A 24,703-nucleotide genomic window follows, 5' to 3' on the forward strand; every position below is an offset into this window, starting at 1 on the left:
ACACTTCTGAAAAGGCAATATCTGATTGCAGATGAATTCACAGATTTTGTGAATCTACCAAACATTTAAAGAAAAAATATCACCAATTATATACAATTTACTGGAAAAAATAGAGGAGTGTGTGTGTGTGTGTGTGTGTGCGCACGTGCGCGCATGCACACATGCATGCTCAGTCATGTCCGACTCTTTGCAATCCCATGGACTATAGCCCACCAGACTCCCCTGCCCATAGAACTTTCCAGACAAGAATACTGGAGTGGGGTGCCATTCCTTTCTTCCAGGGTTCTTTCCAACCCAGGGACTGAACCTGCATCTCTTAGGTCTCTTCCATTGGCAGGTGGATTCTTTTACCACTAGAGCCACTGGGAAGCCCTAAAGGAGAGATCACTGTCTCCAACTTGTTTATGAGACTAGCATTACACTGGCACCAAAACTAGACAAAGACAGTAGTACAGAAACAGAAAACTATATTCAATAACCTCCATGGAAATAGATACAAAAATTCTCAACACAATATTGCCAAATTGAAATAACAAAATAAAACTTTTAATACACCAAGAGAAAGTGGAGTTAAACCCTGGAATGCAATGATTCCCTGCAATGAAATCCCTGGTTCAATATTTAAATATCATCCAACGTAACCTACCATATTAATGTCTAAAGAAGAAAAAAATCCACATGATCATACTAACTGATGTAGAAATGTATTTGATAAAGTTAAACATTCATTAATGATAGAAATTCTCAACAAAAAAGAATACAAGGAAACTTCCTCAATCTGATAAAAGATACCTACTAAAAATCTATAACAAATATCTTACTGATGAAAGATTCCTGACTAAGAGTGATAACCAGGGAAGAGTTTCCTCTCTCACCATGTCTGCTCAACATCATACTAGAAATTCTAGTTAGTGCAATAAGAAAAAGAAATAAAAGGCATAGAGGTTAGAAAGGAAGAAATAAACCTATCCCTACTCACTGATTATATGAATATCTGTGTAAAAACTCCCAAGGAATCTAAAAATCTCTTAGCACTGATAAACGAGTTTAGTAACATCACAGAATACAAAGTCACAAACATCAGTAACTAGCAATAACTAGCAATGAATAATTGCAGACCCAAATGAAAACACATACACATGTGCATGTGTGTGCACGCACACACACACACACACACACACAATCATTTACAATAGCTTCAAATGAAATATTCAGGTATATATCTAATTAAACATGTATAAAACTTTTATGCTGAAAATTATAAAATGCTAATAAAATAAATCAAAGAAGATTTAAATATATGAAGAAGCATATGGTGTCTACCTAATACATGGAAAAAGATGTGTAAGTAGACTCAACATTTTAAAGATTTCAATCCTCCAATTCATGTATAGACTTCATGTAATACCATTAAAACTCCTGGTAGAATTTTTCTCAGATATAGATAAACCAATTCTATAAATCTGTATGGGAAAGCTAAAAAAAAAAAAGACCAGAAATATTGAAAAAGGAGAATAAAGTTGGAGGAGTGATGCTACCTAATTTTAAGACTTATTATAAAGTGACACTGTCAAAAGGACAGGTGCATATTTCAATGGAACGTAATACAGAATCTCCCACTCAACATATATCTCCCAAACCCACATAAATATTGCCTACAGGTATTTGAAAAATGTAAAAGCAATTCAATGATGAAAGAATAGTCTTTTCAAGAAATGAGATTGGAAAGTCAGACATTCATTCCAAATAAATGAAACCCTGATCTGTTCTCCATCACTGTAGTTTTGCCTTTTGGATAATGTCATATAAATGAATCATACATACAATACATAACTTTTTGAGACCTGATCCTTTCATGCAAGTTGTTGCATATATCAGTAGTTTGTTTTTAATTCCTGAATAGTATTTCATAATATTGATGTACTCCATTTTTTTTAATCAAAGGACATTTGAGTTATTTCCAGTTTTGGGCAATTATGAATGGAACTTCTATAAGCATTTTACATAGAACTTTGTGTGAACACACATTTTCATTTCTTTGGGGCAGATTTTCTCAATCTTGACACTACGGAAATTTTGGACTAGCTATTTCTTTGTTTGGGGGGCTGTCCTGTGCATTTTAGAAGGCTTAGCAGCATCCCTGACTTCTACCCATTAGATTCTAGCAGTATTCAGACTACATTCCAGTTGTGACAAAATATCCCTAGATCTAGTCAAATGTCAAAATCATCCATGGTTGAGAATCAGTGCTCTAGGGTAAATACTTAGCAGTAGGACTGCCGGGTCATATGGCAAATGTGTTTTTAAATTTACAAGAATCTGTCAAACTGTATTCCAGAGTGGTTGTGTCATTTTTATATCACCAATAATGTGATGTACAATTTGCTTTGCACTCTCACCAGCACCTGGTATCGCCAGTATATATATTTTTCTGACTTTCTTATAGGTATGTAGTGCTTTTAATTTTCATTTCCCTAACGGGGTTTACATAGTATTCTTCAAACTGAGAGGGTCCTGGTTTATTCCCTGCCTCCAAAGAGTATAGTGGTTGTTGAAAATTGCTTGAAAATTTAAAGTAATTCCTCTCATTAATTTACCATAGAATTAATGCTTACAAAGGTTTTCAGTATTTGGCAGAGGAGGAAAAGGGAGACCCAGGGAGACTGAGTTGGAAAATACCTTTCTGTACATTCACACAGAAAGACATCTGATGGCAAAGGTTTATTAGTCTGTTATTAACAAAGGCTGAGATCTGAAATGGTACTCCCTTGGAACACACCCTGGAATTGGACTAGAAAACAAAGAGGCCTCATTCTATAACCCACAGAAAAGAGCAAGAACCCAATTCTCTATAAGAACAGAAAGAGGCTTTTGAGCTAAGGGGTAGGAGGAAAATCAGGGACCGGGAGACCTGGTAGGCAGGACATCTGAATTTGAACTACAGCTCTTACACTCAGTAGATTACCCTGGGCAAATAACTTTAATCCTGAATCCAAATTTCCTCATACTTTAAATAAGAATTATAAACTTTATCTCACAGGGTTACAGTGATGACAGAATGAGATAGTATGTTTGAAAATGCACAGCATGCCTCAGGCAATTAATACATGTTGAGTTAATGAATAAATCTTTTTCAGAGTCTGTAAAGGTGGAGTAAGAAGTTGGTTGAACATATTTAGTCTTTGGATTTCATATAATTGTTTCACTTCAAATTAGACAACTTTGACTGAGTGCCAGGAAGTTGATAGCTTTCTGTCTGATTTAACACCTTTCATGACATCATTAATATCATGAATTTAAAGAGAATTCATACCCAAACTATCCATCAAGGGTGAGACAGAATAAAGAGAAATTCAGATATGCAAGGACTCAAAAAATTCTATCTGCAGTGCACTCTTTCTTAAGAAGCTATAAAACTTCTCTTAGCGTATTCTCTGGCAAACTGGAGGGTGCTGGACTCAGACAGGTCTCGGTCTGCATCCTAGCTCCACCAGTTACAAACCAGAAGTAAGTCAATTAATCTCTTAGAACATTAGTTTTCCAACATATAAAGGAGGGTGATGCCTAATTTATAAAGTGCAGATAAAGTGTGTAAGGTGGGGGCACTTAGGTAGTATGTAAGGCAGGCAGGTGCCCAGCAGAGGTTCACGGCTTCCTTTCTCCAATCCTCACTGCCCAGCACAATTCAATAAGCTATTTTTATGTTCCATTCCTATAGGTCTAGGCTCTGGAGGTCAGGGTGCAGAGTATATACAAACTCATGGGACATATAAACTCATGGAAGGGATTTGCTCTACAGTCAGAGACTCCTGAAAGCCCCTAAGGCTCCAATGTTTTCAAGACTCACAGGAATGAATTTCTAAAGGTGGAATATCAGACACTCAGATGAGCCAGTGTGAGTGTCATAACCACTACACTCTGGACAGTGAGATGAACCATGGAAAGTCAGGGAAACCATACATTTCAGGTATTTGGGATAGGCCTTTATGACATACCATATAGGCAGCAGCATGCCAACTCACAGGCTGAGTGTGACAATGTCTTAATAAACATTATGTTTATAGTCATAAAAGCTTCTTTCCACTTTCAAACCCATGATTTCACTGCCCAATGCCAACAGAATCAGAGAATGTGGTCGACTGCTCTGATGGCCACAGAGCCTTCTTACTGGGTATTTGTCCCTTTGCAATGTGACTTTGCCCCTCCTTTTATTAAGGATGGAGTCTATCTGCCCGGAGGCTGGCTCAGCCATGGGACTTGCTTTGGCCGTTTCCATGGGACATTAGTAAATGTAATGTAAGCAAAGGCTTGAGCTGAACCTCCACAATGGGGGCTGCCCCCTCTTCTTGCCCTGATCCATACTCTAAGGGGCCTGAGCCTTCTCAAGGATGAAATCTGGACAGAGGCTCAGCAAGAGCCAGAGTCGTGAATCAGGCCATCTTGGATGGTCCTGCGCCACTCAGACTAACTGCCAGATGCTGCAGCTCCAGGAGAGGCTCCAGAAAATTCTAGACCAGAATGCTGACCCCAGAACAGGAACAAATCCAGTGTCTCTGTGTTAAGCCACCCAGTTTTGGTGTGGTTTACTCCACCACCATGAAAAACCGATACAGCCTAGCAGGGACCTTACTACCAAATGCATTTTACATCTGAACAACAAAGATGCTCCAGGAGCTTGGGAGATATGCCCAAGATCACACACCCAGTCTGGGACTCTAATCCATGACATCTGAGTCTGGGCGTCTGGTTGGGGTCCACCAGGAAGATCCCTTTCTTAGTTCTCAGTTGCCATTAAATCAGATGAAGCACCCAGAGGCCGTCACTAATTGCTTTCATAGATTCTACCAGTTTTATAACAAGTAATGGATACCTCCCATTGCACACACACCTTCTTCCCCCAGAGTGTCCATAGTGGGGGTCAGGGCTGCACGTGCCAGGCGGTGATGGGCAACTTCACTCCAACACTGGTTTCCATGCAGACCCACATGACTTGGGGTGGAGTTATTTTCCTTTCTGTTCCATGTCTTCCTTTTCCTTCTGGGGACCAGCCCTCTTACCCACGGCCCCACTAGCAGATCTGGTGATGGGCAAGCTGAGTTCACCTTTGCTGGAGGGGACTGCAAACTCCAGCAGCAGCCCTTTTGGAGGCAGCACTTCACTGGAGGTAGCACTTCACAAGTCTCTGGAGGTGCAGTAAGTAGCACAGAATGTCTGATTTCTCTTGCTTTAGTCACAAGAAACAGACATGTTGTGATTTGCAACTAGGAGCATGAGAAAGAATGGGTCCTGTAGCTCGGACTGTGCCTGCACGGAAGCCCCCGCCTCTGCCTGGCCTCGGCTCTCACACTTCTCGCCGTGTCTACAACTATGGGTACAGCTGCCATCCAGTCTGTCTCATGCATCTAACTTGGCAGAGAGCTCATGCTGGTCTTGCCTTCCTGGGGTCTCGGAGAGCGTCCTCCCTGTGGTCACCAGTTCTAAACAGCCTATCCATGATGGCTCTTTGGCTGGTGGTTCACCCTGCCTGGACCCCAACCTGGTCTCCACCCTTCTCTCTGAGCGAGTCGTGGACACGCCTCCCTGCCTCCAGGGTCTCCTGCTGGGGCTCCAGCAGTAAGCCTTGGGATTGGCCACTGCAAGTCTTTCGGGAAGAAGGCAGGAAGTTGGTCAAGTGCATCCTTGAGGCTGACCCTTGCTCCCTTCCGACCTCTTCAGATGCTTAACCTGGTTCTTTCTGGGAAAAACTGCCGGGCCAGTGTCCATGCTGGGAGCAGCAGTGCAGGGTCTGTTCCCGTCTGTCCTGGGGCCAGAGGGCCAGGGTCTGGGCAGCAGTGGTGCTCAGCTTGTCACTCACCATGGGGCCAGGCTCCAGCATGACGCTTACCTGCTCCGGAACCCTGCTGGTCCAAGGTTCATGGAGGTTACTTTAAAAGACCACCACTGTTGCCTGGTGGACCAGTGGTTAAGATTCTAGCAGCAGCCTGAAGCTTCAGAGCCTGGGGAGTGTGTGGGCAGCTTGGGCCCTCCACAGGCTGGCTGGACAGTGAGTCCCTCTCTGCAGTGCAGGGGGCATGCTTGAGCTCACACAGTGACTGTGTACACTTTCTTCCGAACATCCGGCAGGGTCCTGTCATCCCCACCACCTGCCCTGCATCCTTGGCAGAATCTAAGATCTGAAGGCAGGAGTCCTTGTGTCATCCCTAGCTTGGGGGTCCCACATCTCCCCCCCCGATCACTTTCCATGCTGTCAGGGGGAGCACTGGGGCAGCACTTACCCCCCGCCTGAGCCGCCATTCTTGCTGAAGTGTGTGCGTGGCTCGCTGGAGGCCAGCTTCAGCAGCTCCGTCCATTCCCGCTCCCACTCCTCCTCCGTGTACACCAGCCCTGACTGGCACAAAGGGGGGTGGGGTTAGGAGGTGGCATCCACCTCTTCACCCCTGCACCCACATCAGTCTGGCTGAGAGCCCGACTTCCCGGCTTGGTCAGCCCCTAGGGTGGGCACCAGTTAGTGGCCAAGGACCATCCACATTTGCTTCAGAACCCCCAATCTCCAACCTCTATGCTGCCGGAAGTCCACTCAGCAACAGCGGTCATTCTCAGGGGCTAGAGCGACTGAATGCAACCTGCACACGTTCTGGGCTGGGTGCCGACCCACTGACATGTGTGCAGGGATGCGGGCAGACCCATCTTCAAGGACTTCCATGCCAGCAAAGGGCCAGTGCTCACTAAGGTTCTGGGATAAGTATTCTCTTTGGACTGAGCACACACCCTGGGTTGGGGCCATGCCAGGGCCAATCAGTGGCTGCACCAGCAGTGACCTCACAGGTGACTATCTAACTCACCATTCAGGCTGGGACAGCCTTGTGAGTGAGGGTAGGTGGTTTTCATAATTACACCAGGACAGGTAAGGGGAGTGGATGTCTGGTCGCTGTGGGCAGGGGCTGACTGTTGGAATGCGTTCCTCTTTAGTGGGTTTGAGTAGGAGATGGAGCCATTGCTGCCTCATCTCATAAGACAGACTTGATATTGGGGCCCCAAATAGGACCTCATCTTGGCCTTGGCTGCGCCTGGCATGGTCCCGGCTCTGCCATGCTGACAGGTACCCACCTCCTTGTTCTGCTGTGTCTGCTGCCACCTCCACCTTCGCTTCAGGGCCTCCCTCTCGGCCCCTGTCCTCATCATGGTGTAGAGAGCTTTCCGTAAAACCAAGTCCCGGTCGTGAAACCCCCACATTCCTGCAGCCAGGAGGCCCATGAGGAGTAGAGGAGAGAGGAAAGATGTGAAAGTAAAGTGAACAAGTTAGTCACTCAATCGTGTCCAACTCTTTGGGATCCCATGGACTGTAACCCGCCAGGCTCCTCTGTCCATGGAATTCTCCAGACAAGAATACTGTACTGCGTAGCCATTCTCTTCTCCAGGGGATCCTCCTGACCCCAGGGTCGAACTCAGGTCCCCTGCACTGTAGGTAGATTCTTTATCATCTGAGCCACAAGACAATATGTGAGGAAGGGGCAAAACAGGAGGAGTTGAGACTACCACCACCTACCAGTCCTGGCCCCCACAGCTGTGTGAGCAGATAATGCAGTAGCGAGATATTCAGTTCTCATGATTAGCAAGCAGCTCCCCTCTGCCCTCCCTCCTGATGTTTCCTGCAGATGCAGGCACTGAATGAAGGAACACAGCCCCTTCTTAAAGCAATAGCCATTTCACTAAGTCTCGGGAGGCCCTTGGCAGGCTGCACTCAACCTCTCAAGGTTTGTTCTGAGGGATGTAATGTGGTTCTGGCCTTGTGTTTAGTAGGAGAGAGCCTGTGGGGACAGTGGATGATGTGTTCTCATGCAGGGCCCCAAGCCAGGATGGCAGTCAGACCCCAGTTTCATGGAGGGTCTGCTGCATCCAATATCTGTAGCCCTGAGGCATCTCTGCACACATCTGGGCCCCAGGAGAGCATCTGCTTCTGAGGGAAGTGCCCCATCTGGCCCAGGGGTCATAAGAACAAAGCAGCACCTCTGAGTACACCCTTGGGGAAGCTCAGAAGTGGTCAAGAAACCCAATCAATGGAAGAAGCGCCATGAGAGATGCAGCTCTGGCTACAGGGAGAGACTAGGGAAATTTATTCATTCATTTGTTCATTTGTTTAACTGGATACTATTAATTCCACTTAATTCCATACTTATTTCACAGTAAGGGTGAGGCACCATTCTAAATGATGGGAATACCCACAGTAGCAACTAGGACAGATTAAATTCCTAAAATCTCATGGAGTCCACACTGAGGGGAAGGGAGGGGAGGCAGCCATCAAATTAACGTGTAACACACTATGTTGCAGGCAGTGGCAATGTAAGGGGAGATGAAGCAGTCTAAGAGGACAGAGTGCTGGGTGGTTTGGTCACAGGGTGAGTGGAGACATTGGGACAAAGACCTGAGTGGTGAAGGACAGGGTTGAGTCACCATCCCAGGTAGAGGAAAAGGTCAGGGCCAGCCCCAAGGGGGCTGGTGTCTGCAGCTGGGATGGAAGGGCTGATGTGACGAGTGGAAAGCTGGGCTTTGAAGTTAGCTGGGACCCTCTGGAGAGCTTTCAGAGAGCAGTGACCCACACTGACTGATGATCAAAGGCTCAGTCTGGCCGTGCATCCTTTAGTGCAAAGACATGTGATAACAGGGCGCTCCTGTGGGCTTTCTGTCCAGTGAGGCTTTAGTCTTTTTCTGCGGTACAGACAGAAGGAGGTGGCCATCAATGTTCCTTTTATGAACAGGCCGAGCCGAGCTTTCTCATCCCTCTGATCTGCCTGCAGACTCCTCCCAGGCAGGGCAAGTCCTGGGTCCAGTCTACTCGCCATGGCTCCTTGTTTGGGTCTCTTGTGCAGACTGAATCTCCTTGTCCCACATATGTTTGCCCACAAGCCTGATCCCAGGATTACTGTCATTTCTATGTATGACCCACACCCTAGGTCAATGCCAGGCTGGTCAGCAGGTCCAGTAAGCACTGCTGGTGAGTGTTGAATGGCCACTTTGGGCAGACTTGCTTGTACATGGTTTAGCAATTTGAGTACCAAGGAGAAACGAAGTACTGGGAGAAAAGAATCAACTGGCCGTGAGTCCCAGGTTCAGTCTTGGCCCAGCCCCTCTCACAGCTAGAGCAAGGGCCACCTGCAGGAGGCTTTCTCCTCCCAGGCAGAACTGGGGGGACTTCTGTGCTTATTTTGAAACACCTGCCATCAGTCAGGACCACAGTGGCGTGTGACCATCGGGCATGTGGCCTTGTCCACCAGTGGTCATGATGGGGGCAGTGCCTGTGTACGCTGAGTGTTAGAAGGATAAAGGCATTCCTGTGCCTAAGACTTTGCAAACAGGAGAGGTGTCCTCTTTTGTAATTTTTCTCTAGGTTTTATACAGAATAAGGTGAAATAAGTTCCATAAGAGAGGGATACTGAACATTTTATGATGGAATAAGACACAACTTGCAAAACATGTTTTTGAAGGACAGTGTGAAAAATTCAATTTACAATTTTAAGGGGAAAATATTGGATTCCAAACCGTGAACACTATGAGATCCTAATTTTACTGGAAGTATAAACAAAAGTGAGGAAGACAATATACCAAAATACTAAAAGCAGACATTGCTGGGCAGTGGAATTGCTGATTGTTATTTTACTGTGATGAATGTGGAGTCAACAGACAGGAATGAATGAATTTTGAAACAGAAAGGGGGCAGGTGGGTGGGTGCCCTTGTTTTCCCCATCACCCTTTGTCAAGCCTAAGGAACATGGAATGTTTCTCTTGCACTTGGGCTCTATCCTCCCCTGGGCATCTTGGGGCCCTTCCCAGATGCCCTGCATTTCCTTGAAACCTTTTCGGGCTCAGCTCAGCCCACCTCTTACAGAACAGGCCTCACTACAGGTCTGAAGTGAGGTCTCAGGCATCTTTGCTCTGGGTCACAGCATCGAGTTGAGGTCATGTTTACCTGGGGAGGTGAGTTTGACCAACAAGGACCATTTTCTTGTTGGAGGGGCCCATCCCTGGAGAGGGTCCTCAGACTGCAGGACTAATAAGGTACCACCAGCTCCGATGCTGGGGTCCTTGGCACAAATCCAGTCCTGCATGTGTTATGTAAGCCTGGGTCCAGAGGGGTTACATGATCTTCCAGAAAGTGTACCATGACCTTCTGTCATCCAAACATTGCCACCCACATCTGTGCATTTGCTGGTGTCGCTTTTTGCAACCAGGAAGCTCACATCTCTGTTGAAAGTTTGCTGACCTCTTTGCAGTATATTCTGACTGTGCTGATCCCTGTGTTATTTACCCATGTCTGTCTTTTTTGTCAGTCTAGGTACATCAGCTGCAGTCAGTGTGGTGGCTCCAGACCTACCCAGCCTCACGCACTGCCCCCCAGACTTTCTGCTCAAGCTCAACAGGGCTCAGCCCTGATCCCAAACACCCTGTTAATACCTGACTTTCCACTTTATCTGTGTGTTCTCTCTGCCTGGAAGGTCCTATTTTATACTGTTTCAAGTTCTTCAAGCCTCAGGAAAATCTCAGCTCCTCCAGGAAGTCCTCTTTGATTGCTCTAGATCCCGATGTCTACTGCCCATCCCTGAAGGTCTGCTCTTTCTATTAGGACAGATCTTTCCTCATGTGTGCTCTATGCCCCCACCAAGCCTGTCTGCATCTTGACAAGAAGGGTGGGGGTTGTTAGTTCCATCCCTTGGGGATCTTTTCAGATGACAGTGATGTACGTGGCTCTACTTAGCATAAGATTGTCCTCTAATAACGCACAGAGCAGACCTGGTCACTTCCACCCTCTGTCTACACTGCAGGGCTTACCCAGTGAGGCAGCATGTAAAAGGCAGTTCCCGTCCCCTGTCGTGGCCAAAGGAAGAAGCCGTTTACAGCTTGTGCACACGGTGGACCACCAATTCAGGCGACCTGGAACAGAAGCTCATGTTTAGAATCCCAGGACAAACACGGATGTTTGCTAAGTAAGCTTTAATATCAGTGGATGATTTTCTAGAGGGTTCTAGAGAACTTCAGTGGTAAGGCGGAGGGTTACGGCTGTGTGTGCTCAATTGATCAGTTGTGTTCAATTTTGCAGCTCCAACAGATTGGTTCCAAATAGGAAAAGGAGCACATCAAGGCTGTATATTGTCACCCTGCTTATTTAACTTATATGCGGAATACATCATGAGAAATGCTGGGCTGGAAGAAGCACAAGCTGGAATCAAGATTGCTGGGAGAAATATCAATAACCTCAGATATGCAGATGACACCACCCTTATGGCAGAAAGTGAAGAACTAAAGAGCCTCTTGATGAAAGTGAAAGAGGAGAGTAAAAAAGTTGGCTTAAAGCTCAACTTTCAGAAAACTAAGATCATGGCATCCGGTCTCATCACTTCATGGCAAATAGATGGGGAAACAGTGGAAACAGTGGCTGACTTTATTTTTTGGGGCTCCAAAATGACTGCAGATGGTGACTGCAGTCATGAAATTAAAAGACGCTTACTCCTTGGAAGGAAAGTTATGACCAACCTAGATAGCATATTAAAAAGCAGAGACATTACTTTGCCAACAAAAGTTCATCTAGTCAAGGCTATGGTTTTTCCAGTGGTCATGTATGGCTGTGCGAGTTGGACTATAAAGAAAGCTGAGTGCCAAAGAATTGATGCTTTGATCTGTGGCGTGGGAGAAGACTCTTGAGAGTCCCTTGGACTGCAAGGAGATCCAACCAGTCCATACTAAAGGAGATCAGTCCTGGGTGTTCATTGGAAGGATTGATGTTGAAGCTGAAACTCCAATACTTTGGCCATTTGATGTGAAGAGCTGACTCATTTGATAAGACCCTGATGCTGGGAAAGATTGAGGGCAGGAGGAGAAGGGGACAACCGAGGATGAGATGGCTGGATGGCATCACCGACTCGATGGACATGGGTTTGGGTGGACTCTGGCAGTTGGTGATGGACAGGGAGGCCTGGCCTTCATGGGGTCTCAAAGAGTTGGACACGACTGAGCGACTGAACTGAACTGAATTGATGGACTGTAGCCTGTTGGCTCCTCTGTCCATGGGATTTTTCAGGGAAGAGTATTGGAGTGGGTTGCCATTTCCTCCTTCAGGGGATCTTCCTGACCCAGGAATTGCACCCAAGTCTACTGTGGCCCTGCACTGGCAGGCGGATTCTTTACCACTGAGCCACCAATGTGATGGCTACTTATGCTCAGACAAAATATAGATATTTTTTCTTTTAAGATAAAAAATAGCCAAATCCTTCCATCAGTTAGCAAGAAACTCAAGATTAAAGCCTTCTCTCCTTGAATCTGGGAACATATTTTACACAAAATATAAATTTTGTGTGTAATTTCCTTGAACACAATTTCTCTTCCCGAAAGTTATTTAAAAAGTCATTCTTTGTTGATGCATATATACCTTTGAGAGTATGGTTTAAATTTATTTTTTTTAATTGATGTATAGTTGATGTACAATGCTCCTGGTATACAGCAAGGTGGTTCAGTTATACATACATACATATACTTATTCTTTTTCATATTATTTTCCATTATAGGTTATTACAAGATATTGAATATACTTTTCTGTGTTATACAGTGGGTCTTTATTGTTTATCTATTTTACATATAGTAATGTGTATTTGTTAATCCCAAACTCCTAATTTATCCCCCTCTTTCCCCTTTGGTAACTATAAACTTGTTTTTTCTGTGTCTGTAGGCCTATTTCTGTTTTGTAAATAAGTTCTTTGTATCTTTTTTTTTGGGGGGGAGAGAAGAAAATGGCAACCCACTCCAGTACTCTTGCCTGGAAAATCCCATGGATGGAGGAGCCTGGTAGGCTACAGTCCATGGGGTTGCAAAGAGTCGGACGCCTGAGCAACTTCACTCACTATCATTTTTTTTAGATTCCACATATCAGTGATATCACGTGATATTTGTCTTTTTCTCTCTGACTACATTTAATTTTACACCTCAAAACCATTGTAGGTATTTTGGTAGAGTCATATTAAATTTCATTAACACATCTTGAGACTTTTGCTTCCAGGAAAACAAAGTAGACATCTTCTCTCCCTACTGTTTCTACTAAGTACAACTAAAACCCTTGGACATTATGTATAAAACAGCATGGGCAGACTGAAAGGTAGAGAGAAGGCAGGCTGGTTAAGGAACTCAAGACCTGAGCTCAACCTGGTGGTAAGTGCCCTGGGTTCCTCTTTGGCTCACAAACCCCAGGTTGGATGCTAGAGAAGGTGACAGTCTGGAAATAATGGAAATAAAAAAAAAAAAATCATGCTCTCTCTAGACAGAACACCAGGAGAGGGTCCGTTGAGCCAGACAGCCACAGCTTACAAATAGCCACCCTATTCCAGCTTTAGCTGCAGAACAAACTGTAGCCCTCCTACCACACAACTAGCAGAGTGGGGGGCTGAGACTTCATCCTTGCCAGGCTGCAGTGAGTCACTCCCCACCCCTCCCCCACCGCCAGGCGGTGCGGAGTCAGGACTTCAACCCTGCTGGATGGTAATGAGCATTCCACCCTTACCACTCCTACCCCAATTGAGAACATACGGGGAGCCTGGACTTTCACCCCACTGGATGGTGATGAGGTCCCCCACCACTGCCCAGCAGTACCAAGTTCATCCCACATTAGGTGTCAGCAGAGGCAGCTTGGAAAACCCGTACATGCAACACAAATATCGCATATTAATGCATATATATGAACTCTAGAAAAATGGGACTGACGAACACTACCATGTGTAAAATAGATAGCTAGTGGGAAGCTACTGTATAACATAGGGAGCCCAGCCTGATGTTCTGTGACAACGTAGAGGCGTAAGATGAGGGTGTGGGTGGTAAGCTTCAGAGAAAAGGGATATATATATATAATACATATATATATATAATTATGGCTGATCTGTATTGCTGTATAGCAGAAACTAACACAAGATTGTAAAGCAATCATACCTCAATTAAATAAAAAACCTGTATGTCCACTCCTATCTGGTGATTATCAATCAGTGGTGCATTGCACCTAATGGAATGGTGTCAGAGAAAGTCTGCTGAAACATAAGATTTAAATAAGATTCAGAGTCTTATAACTTAATACCCCAAATACAAAATTTTTAATTGAAAACTATTTGCACCAAGAACCAGGAAGACCTCAAATGGAAAGACAACTAACCAACACCAACACAGATGATACAGATGTTAGAATTATCTGACAGAGATTTTAAAGCAGTGATCATGAAAATGCTTCAACAAACAATTACAAATAGGCTTGAAACAAATGAAAAAAATAGAAAAATGTCAGTCAAAAAAAATAAGGCTCAACAATAATAAAAAAGAATATACAAAGAAAAACCAAATGAGGATTTTTGAGCTAAAATAATGCAACAACTGATGAAAAAACCTCAATGGATGTGTTTAACAGCAGAATGAAAAGAAGAAAGAATCTGTGAATGACCCAGCATAACATAGAAATTAAAGAATCTGAATAATAGACAGAAAATAAACTAAAAAAGATCATGTGATCAGAGTCCCATAGGAGAGAAGAAATAGGGTAAAGCTGAAAAAAGTATCCAAAGAAATAATTACTGAAAACTTCCCAAATTTTGTAAGACAAACAAGCAAAAAACAAACAAACAAAACCTATACATGCATGAATTCAAGAAGTGAGGAAACACATATCTTCAGTACTTGTATGCCAAAAACTAGAAAATGCTGATAAAAGAAATCAAGGAAGATCTAAACAATTGGAGATACATACTATATTAACAAACTGGAAGACTCTCAACACAGTAAAGATGTGAATTCTCTTTAAATTGATGCATAGATTAAATGCAATTTCATAATCTATGCAAGGTGTTTTGAAGAAAGGCGATTATTACCAGCTAAGAATTCTATACCTCAGATAAATAGAAAGAAACAATTTATCACCATCAGATCTACAGTAAGGAATACTAAAGACAGATCTCCAGACAGAAGGAAAATGACTTTGATAGAAGGAGGGTATACAAAAAAAAGGGCAATGCATATATTGGTAAATATTGGCTGTTCAAAGCAATACTAGTAATGGTTTTTTTGGGTTAAATTATATGTAGAACTAAAAACACATGACAGCAGAAAGAGGTAAAAGTGCTAACTTAAGATAAATTCTAATAGCTCAAAAATGCATGTTGCAAATTACAGGGTAACCACAAAAATAATAATAAGAAATGTATAACTAACAAGATGTTAGAGGGGAAATGATAAATATCCTTAAATAATTCAAAATAGTACGAGAGAAAAAAAGAAATATGACAATAAGAAACAAACACCAAGATAACGTTTAAACCAAAAGAGCATTTATATTAAAAGTGATTGGACTAAATATTTCAATTAAATTTGCTGTTGTTGTTGCTGTTTAGTCGATAAGTTATGTCTGACTTTTTGAGACCCTATGGACTGTAGACTGCCAGGCTCCTCTCTCCAAGGAATTTCCCAAGCAAGAATACAGGACTTGGGTGCTATTTCCTTCTCCAGTGGACCTTCCCTACCCAGGGATCGAACCTTTGTCTCCTGCATTGGCAGATGGATTCTTTATCACTGAGCCACCAGGGAAGCCCCATTTCAATTAAAAGACACTATAAAAAATACACTATCAGCCTGCTTTCAAAACCAACAAAAGGCTGTTTATAAAAGAAACTATAAATATGATGACACAGAAATTTGACAGTAAGTAGGCTGAAAAAGATACATCATTCAAAAAACAGCAAAAGTAAAGCTGTTAAAGTTTGATACTGGATGTAGTAAACTAAGGTCAGATATTTATTGTGTCTGAATGATTTCAAATTCTTTGAAATTTATTGAAACAATCTTTATGGCCCACCATGTGGTCAATTTGGAAAATTTCTTACTTGAAAAGAATATATATTGATTCTGCAATTGGTAGGAGCCATGTGGTATGTATGTAAATTGGGTTACGTTCTTTATTTATCTTCATCTAATCCCTACTGATTTTTTCTGAATATTTATTCTATCATTTATCAAGAGAATTCTATTAAAAATTTCCAATTTTGATTTTAGATGTGTCTATTTTTCTTTTGAGTCTGTCAATTTTTGCTTTACATATCAGTCAGTTCAGTTCAGTCGCTCAGTCATGTCCGACTCTTTGTGACCCCATGAATCGCAGAATGCCAGGCCTCCCTGTCCATCGCCAACTCCCAGTTTACCCAAACTCATGTCCATCAAGTTGGTGATGCCATCCAGCCATCTCATCCTCTGTCATCCCCTTCTCCTCCTGACCCCAATCCTTCCCAGCATCAGGGTGTTTTCCAATGAGTCAATCCTTCACATGAGGTGGCCAAAGTATTGGAGTTTCAGCTTCAACATCAGTCCTTCCAATGAACACCCAGGACTGAACTCCTTTAGGATGGACTGGTTGGATCTCCTTGCAGTCCAAGGGACTCTCAAGAGTCTTCTCCAACACCACAGTTCAAAAGCATCAATTCTTCAGTGCTCAGCTTTCTTCACCGTCCAACTCTCATATCCATACATGACTACTGGAAAAACCATAGCTTTGACTAGGTGAGCCTTTGTTGGAAGTAATGTCTCTGCTTTTTAATATGCTGTCTAGGTTGCTCATGACTTTTCTTCCAAGAAGCAAACATCTTTTAATTTCATGGCCACAGTCACCATCTGCAGTGATTTTGGAGCCCCCCAAAATAAAGTCTGACACTGTTTCCATTGTTTCCCCATCTATTTGCCATGAACTGATGGGACCAGATGCCATGATCTTAGTTTTCTGAATGTTGAGTTTAAAGCCAACTTTTTCACTGTCCTCTCTCACTTTCATCAAGAGGGTGTTTAGTTCTTCCTTGCTTTCTACCATAAGGGTGCTGTCATCTGCATATCTGAGGTTATTGATATTTCTCCCAGCAATCTTGATTCCAGTTTGTGCTTCATCCAGTCCAGCATTTCTCATGATGTACTCTTCGTATAAGTTAAATAAGCAGGGTGACAATATATACAGCCTTGACATACTCCTTTCCCAATCCAGGACCAGTCTGTAGTTCCATGTCCAATTCTAACTGTTGCTTCTTGACCTGCATACAGATTTCTCAGGAGGCAGGTAAGGTGGTCTGGTATTCACATCTCTTTCAGAATTTTCCACAGTTTGTTGTGATCCACACAGTCAAAGGCTTTGGCATGGTCAATAAAGCAGAAGTAGATGTTTTTCTGGAACTCTCTTGCTTTTTCGATGATCCACCGGATGTTGGCATTTTGATCTCTGGTTCCTCTGCCTTTTCTAAATACAGCTCAACATCTGGAAGTTCACAGTTCACGTACTGTTGAACTCTGGCTTGGAGAATTTTGACCATTACTTTGCTAGCGTGTGAGATGAGTGCAACTGTGCAGTAGTTTAAACATTCTTTGGCATTGCCTTTCTTTGGGATTGGAATGAAAACTGACCTTTTCCAGTCCTGTGGCCACTGCTGAGTTTTCCAGATTTGCTGGCATATTGAGTGCAGCACTTTCACAGCATCATTTTTCAGGATTTGAAATAGCTCAACTGGAATTCCATCACCTCCACTAGCTTTGTTCATAGTGATGCTTCCTAAGGCCCACTTGACTTCGCATTCCAGGATGTCTGGCTCTAGGTGAGTGATCACACCATTGTGATTATCTGGGTCGAGAAGATCTTTTTTGTATAGTTCTTCTGTGTATTCTTGCCACCTCTTCTTAATGTCTTCTGCTTCTGTTAGGTCCATACCATTTCTGTCCTTTATTGTGCCCATCTTTGCATGAAAATTCCCCTGGTATCTCTAATTTTCTTGAAGAGATTGCTAGTCTTTCCCATTCTTTTGTTTTCCTCTATTTCTTTGCATTGATCACTGAGGAAGGCTTTCTTATGTCTCCTTGCTATTCTTTGGAACTCTGAATTCAAATGGGTCTATCTTTCCTTTTCTCCTTTGCCTTTGGCTTCTCTTGTTTTCATAGCTATTCATAAGGCCTCCTCAGACAGCCATTTTGCCTCTTTGCATTCGTTTTTCTTGGGGATGGTCTTGATCACTGCCTCTTGTACAATGTCATGAATCCTTGTACGTAGTTCTTCGGGCACTCTGTCTATCAGATCTAATCCTTTGAATCTATTTGTCACTTCCACTGTATAAACATAAGGGATTTGATTTAGGTCATACCTGAATGGTCTAGTGGTTTTCCCAGTTTCTTCAATTTAAGTGTGAATTTGGCAATAAGGAGTTCATGATCTGAGCCACAGTCAGCTCCCAGTCTTGGTTTTGCTGACTGTATACAGCTTCTCCATCTTTGGCTGCAAAGAATATAATCAATCTGATTTTGGTATTGACCATCTGGTGATGTCCATGTGTAGAGTCTTCTCTTGTGTTGTTGGAAGAGGGTGTTTGCTATGACCAGTGAATTCTCTTGGCAAAACTCTATTAGCCTTTGCCCTGCTTCATTCTGTACGCTAAGGCCAAATTTGCCCATTACTCCAGGTATTTCCTGACTTCCTACTTTTACATTCCAGTCCCCTATAATGAAAAGAACATCTTTTTTGGGTGTTAGTTCTAGAAGGTCTTGTAGGTCTTCATAGAAGTGTTCAACTTCAGCTTCTTCATTACTGGTTGGGGCACAGACTTGGATTACTGTAATATTGCATGGTTTGCCTTGGAAACGAAGAGAGAGCATTCTGTCATTTTTTAGAATGCATCCAAGTACTGCATTTTGGACTCTTTTGTTGACTGTGATGGCTACTCCATTTTTTCTAAGGGATTCTTGCCCACAGTAGTAGATATAATGGTCATCTGAGTTAAGTTCACCCATTCCAGTCCATTTTAGTTCACTGATTCCTAAAATGTTGATGTTCATTCTTGCCATCTCCTGTTTGACCACTTCCAATTTGCCTTGATTCATGGACCTAACATTCTAGGTTCCTATGCAATATTGCTCTTTACAGCATCAGACTTTACCTCCATCACCAGTTGCATCCACAACTGGGGGTTGTTTTTGCTTTGGCTCCATCTCTTCATTCTTTTTGGAGTTATTTCTCCACTGACCTCTAGTAGCATATTGGGTACCTACTGACCTGGGGAGTTCATCTTTCAGTGTCCTATCTTTTTCCCTTTTTATACTATTCATGGGTTTCTCAAGACAACAATACTGAAGTAGTTTGCCATTTCCTTCTCCAGTGGACCACATTTTGTCAGAACTCTCCACCATGACCTGTCTGTCTTGGGTGGCCGAATACGGTGCATGGCTGATAGTTTCACTGAGTTAACAAGGCTGTGGTCCATGTGATCAGATTGGTTAGTTTTCTGTGATTGTGGTTTTCAGTCTCTCTGCCTCTCTGATGGAGAAGGATAAGAGGCTTATGGAGGCTTCCTGATGGGAGAGACTGACTGAGGGGGAAACTGGGTCTTGTTCTGATGGGTGGGGCCATACTCAGTAAATCTTTAATCCAATTTTCTGTTGAAGGGTGGGGCTGTGTTCCCTCCTTGTATTTGACCTGAGGCCAAACTATGGTGGAGGTAATGAACATAATGGCGACCTCCTTCAAAAGGTCTCATGCACACACTGCTACACTCAGTGCCCCCGACTCTGCAGCAGGCCACCCTCGACCCTGCAGCAGGCCACCACCAACCCTGAAGCAGGCCACCGCCAACCCACGCCTCCACTGAGACTCCTGGACACTCATGAGCAAGTCTGGGTCAGTCTCTTGTGGGGTCACTGTTCCTCTCTCCTGGGTCCTGGTGTACACAAGGTTCTGTTTGTGCCCTCCAAGAGTCTGTCCCCAGTCCTGTGTAAGTTCTGGCGGCTCTATGGTGGGGTTAATGGTGACCTCCTCCAAGAGGGCTTATGCCATACCCAGGTCTACTGCACCCAGAGCCTCTGCCCCTGTGGCAGGCCCCTGCTGACCCGTACCTCCACAGGAGACACTCAAACACAGTACTCTCTCAGTCTCTGTGGGGTCTCTGGGTCCTGGTGCACACAAGGTTTGTCTGAGCCCTCTGAGTGTCTCTGGCAGATATGGGGTTTGATTCTAAACACAATTTCTCCACTCCTACCGTCCTGCTGGGGCTTCTCCTTTGCCCTTGGACATTGGGTATCTCCTCAAAGTTGCTCCAGGGCCGCAAAGTCATCATTCCAGTGCTGAGCAGGCACAGCTCATAATGCATACTTTACATACCCAAAAGTCTGAAATAACCCAACTGTTACGGATTGAATGTTTGTGTTCCCCCGTCAGATGCTGAAGCTTTAACCCTGGCATGGCTATGTTTGGAGATGGGACTTCTAAGGAAGTAATTAACGTTAAATGAGGTCAGTAGGGTGGGGCCCTAATCTGACAGGAACAATGTCCTTGCAAGAGACACCACAGAGCTCATTCTGCCTCCTTCTCTCCCCTGAAGGTCTTTTACAGGAAAGACCACATGAAGACAACAAAAAGATTTAAGTTCAACTTAATTTCTGATTTAAGTTGGGTCCCAGAGATAAACACTCTTACCCAGTTGAAAGCATTCCTGTGGCTGTGAGTCAGCTGTGACCACCCTGGAGGATCACCCAGCTATGGTAAATGCCAGTACCTTACAGCCTCTGGAGAACCAAAAATGGCCCAGTGCTATTCTAACATCTCCAGCTGTATCCAGAATGGGATGCCCAAGATTAAGGATTCTTCGCAGGAGCAATAGGACGAGAACATGGCTCAAAGTTTCTATTCCAAGCTCTGACAGCATGATCATTCATGTCTCCCCACACAATGACTTCATTTAAGAACAGGCCAAAAAACCATGGGAACTAGTACTGTGAATGTTAAGACAACAAAAATGAAATCTTGAGCTCCTACAAAGAAGAAAATCAGATGAACATCATCAATATAAGGCTGTGGTATTACATACAGGTCAGGGGCTATTCGTCACTTACTCTGCCTTTTCTAAGTATCATGATAACTGGACCACTTAATTTGGGCTTTGTAACAGATGGTTGTTGTTGTTTAGTCTTTAAGCTGTGTTTGATGCTTTTGCTACCCCATGGATTATAGCCCACCAGGCTCCTCCGTCCTTGGGATTTCCCAGGCAAGAACACTGGAGTGGGTTGCTATTTCTTTCTCCAGGGGATCTTCCTGACACAGGGATCAAACCCAAGTCTCTTGCATTGCAGGTAGATTCTTTACCACTGAGCCACTGGGGAAGCCCACAACAGACGGTTCAGTTCAGTTCAGTTCAGTGGCTCAGTCGTGTTTGACTCTTCACAACCCCATGGACCACAGCACGCCAGGCCTCCCTGTCCATCACCAACTCTCGGAGTCTACTCAAACTCATCTCCATTGAGTTGGTGATGCCATCCAACCATCTCATCCTCTGTCGTCCCCTTCTCCTCCTGGCTTCAATCTTTCCCAGCATCAGGGTCTTTTCAGATGAGTCAGCTCTTCACATCAGGCGGCCAAAGTATTGGAGTTTCAGCTTCAACATTAGTCCTTCTAATGAACACCCAGGACAGATCTCCTTTAGGATGGACTGGTTGGATCTCCTTGCTGTCCAAGGGACTCTCAAGAGTCTTCTCCAACACCATAGTTCAAAAGCATCAATTCTTCGGTGCTCAGCTTTCTTTATAGTCCAACTCTCACATCCATACCTGACTACTGGAAAAACCATAGCCTTGATGAGATAGAGTTTTGTTGGTAAAGTAATGTCTCTGGTTTTTAATATGCTGTCTAGGTTGGTCATAACTTTCCTTCCAAGAAGTAAGCATCTTTTAATTTTATGGCTACAGTCACCATCTGTAGTGATTTTGGAGCCCCCCAAAATAAAGTCAGCCACTGTTTCCCCATCTATTTGCCATGAAGTGATGGGACTGGATGCCATGATCTTAGTTTTTTGAATGTTGAGCTTTAAGCCAACTTTTTCACTCTCCTCTTTCACTTTTATCAAGAGGCTCTTTAGTTCGTCTTCACTTTCTGCCATAAGGGTGGTGTCATCTGCATATCTGAGGTTATTGATATTTCTCCCAGCAATCTTGATTCCAGCTTGTGCTTCCTCCAGCCCAGTGTTTCTCATGATGTACTCTGCATATAAATTACAGTGGAAGTGAGAAATAGATTTAAGGGACTAGATTCTGATAGACAGAGTGCCTGATGAACAGATGGTTACCACAGTTTAAAATAAGATGTCATTTTGCTTGTCACCCACAAAAAACACTTGGACGAAAGAAAACATAACGAGACAATTTCTATGAGAAAGGCAAGTTCATTCTTGCCCTATGATTCTCTTTAATATTGCGGCCCTTCTGCAGCCACCACATCCACCTAGGGCCATTGAATCACTTTCTCTGGGCATCACTGTGCTCTGCACGTGCTTCTGAGATTTCCTCCAAGGGGACTGTGAGGATTCTCTCCTGTTCTGTCTCCCTTATGTTTCACCCATTCTCCAGACTTCCTCATCCAGCTGGTACCCAACAGTGCACAGGGCTGTTAGGGGTGCTGTGGGAGGTCCCTACAATGAGCACATCCCCTCCCTTGGATTTCATTCCACACTAACTCCCACATCTGCTTCTTTAGCTCAGACTGCTCCTGAACTCCAGACTCACATGTTCAACTGGATGTCAACTTTCCAAGTCTCACAAGGATCTGAGACTTTGCTTCTATGTCACCCCCAACCCCTCTTCCAGGGGTCTGTGTCTCCACGTTACAGCACCATCTACCCGAGTGCTAAAGGCAACAGTAGCAGGGTCATGCTTGACTCTTCTCTTTCTGCTATTGCCTCATCCAATCCATCAGTGAGACCTGTAGGACCTTCCTCAAAACAGATCCTGGTTCACATTTAGCTATTTCCTGCCACCTCCACTGCTACCCTCAAGGCTCTGGGCTATCTGCTGCTCTTCCTGCTCTGATTTCCTCTGCAGAGTCCACTCTCAAAAGAACGGCCAGGACATGTTAGTGTGAATCCAAACATGTCACCACCCCTTCTTAAAGCCCTCCCGGGGCTGCACAGCCTCCCTACAGTTAACCCTGAGGCTCCGGAGTGCTCCCTGGCCCCTGGCTACCATTCTATCACCTTCCTTTCCAGCCCCTCCAGCCTTCATTCCATCTGCTCCCATATTCTACCTTCCTTAAATGAGCCAAGGCTTTGAGTGTGTCCCATGGCTCATTCCTCCTTGCTCTCAAGAACCCTGCCTTCTTGGGCTCCCTCTCTTCACCTCGGAGCGCCTACCGCATGGTCTTGTGCCATATTGATGGTCTGCCTTATCATCTTTCTTCCCACTAGAACTTCATCTCCGTGAAGGCAACAACTTCACCTGCATGGTTCATAATGATGGGATTTCCAGCACCTGGACGGGGTGTCTGTGGGACTGCAATTCAGGCTTGCTGTGGGTGCAGTTTTGGCAGCTGTCTTATCTCCTACATTAAGATGGAAGGAAGTGAGGCTCCAGCTGACCTGGCAGGGCTGGGCTGACTTAGGAGGCCTTCAAAAACCTGCACATGTTAGAACTTCTCTGTCAGATTCACTCCAATCCAACTCTCCTCCTGTGAAGACAGACTCAAACCACAACTCAGAGGCATCCCCACTTTTTCTGACGTCTAGACCTCAGCGTCCTGTGTGTGCCGTCACTGTGAGCGGTGACAGAGACATGCCTCTGCTTTTGGACCCACATACTTGCTGGAGCATCATGCCATCTCATCCCCTTCAGGGGCATCTGAAAGGAGCAGGGGCACCAGATGTTACTTTCCAAACCGATAGACTTAATGATCTCTGAGTCTTAAGTGTGAACTCAGCAGGATGACCCAGTTGAGAGACGAATACTTTCTTGAATTCTCAGGCTAAATGAAGAACGTGAGGCATCTTCTTTCCTCTCTCAGGGGGTCAATGGCTTTATGTCCTGAAGACCTGGCCCTCTTGTCATCCCCGCCTACCATGGGGCCAGAGTAGGTCATGTCTTCTGGGGTTTTAAGGCCTGCAGAGAATGGCACTCCCTCTCCTGTGGGTTCTGTGGGAGGTGAAGCTTCATCACTCGATAGAGAGGCTCCTCAAACAGGTAGGGCTGCCCGTGTGCCTTGGGGAGCTCGGGGGCCACTCTGGACGCCTGCCTTGTGCTGGGCTTGGAGGGAATGGAGCTGGAGTTTGGGCCTGGATCACATGAGTCCCCAGGGAGGGAGAAAAGTCCCCCACCCTGAGGCCCTGAGACAGAGTTTATATTTCCTTCCAAACACAACTTGTATTCTGTCTTGAAGAAGCAGATTTTTTTCACTAAAATTTTTTTGACTTCTGTATTTCCATCTCCCATAAACCCAGTAAATAATACTGCTTATCAATGGTTAATTCACAGTGATCTGAACACTAAATTACTGGACAAGGGAACTGACACGCTACATGTGGCCATGTCGAGCAGCTTTCTCCCCACTGTTGCTCGGTGGAGCTCTGTCTGCCCCGTGGAGAGTGACAGCAGGGCCCGAGGGACGAAGCCGAGGCTGCCTCCCAGCACCCTGGCTCCTCACCCAGCCGAGGTTGGGGGCTGGGTGGGACTCCTGGGCCTCAGCCAGATTCCCACCAGGATCCAGGCACAGAAAAGGCCTGAAGGATGATCAGTCTATGGCTTAAAGAGAAGTACAGAGAAGTCGATGGATGGTAGGCTGGGGGGCAGAGAGGAATGCACATTTATTCTAACCTCCACTATTTTCCAGTCCTCATTTCCCTGTTCTTGGCAGAACCCTGATGTT

At 44.5% G+C, this 24,703-nt stretch overlaps 1 protein-coding gene across 1 annotated transcript in view; it reads right to left on the reverse strand.

Annotated features, from left to right (window-relative positions):
* The window catches only part of OTUD7A (OTU deubiquitinase 7A), a 336,026-nt gene that overhangs the window by 38,200 nt on the left and 273,123 nt on the right, over positions 1-24,703 (reverse strand). Inside the window, exons 7-9 of the mRNA XM_081546684.1 lie at positions 10,825-10,926; positions 7,108-7,235; positions 6,276-6,388 (exon numbers count right to left, since the gene is read on the reverse strand). Of these exons, the coding sequence (XP_081402810.1) occupies positions 6,276-6,388; positions 7,108-7,235; positions 10,825-10,926 (343 nt within the window). The remainder of the gene's footprint in view (positions 1-6,275; positions 6,389-7,107; positions 7,236-10,824; positions 10,927-24,703) is intronic.

Source organism: Giraffa tippelskirchi, chromosome 12, assembly GCF_054371585.1.
Source record: "Giraffa tippelskirchi isolate mGirTip1 chromosome 12, T2T-mGirTip1v1.2.pri, whole genome shotgun sequence".
Lineage (NCBI taxonomy): Eukaryota > Metazoa > Chordata > Mammalia > Artiodactyla > Giraffidae > Giraffa > Giraffa tippelskirchi.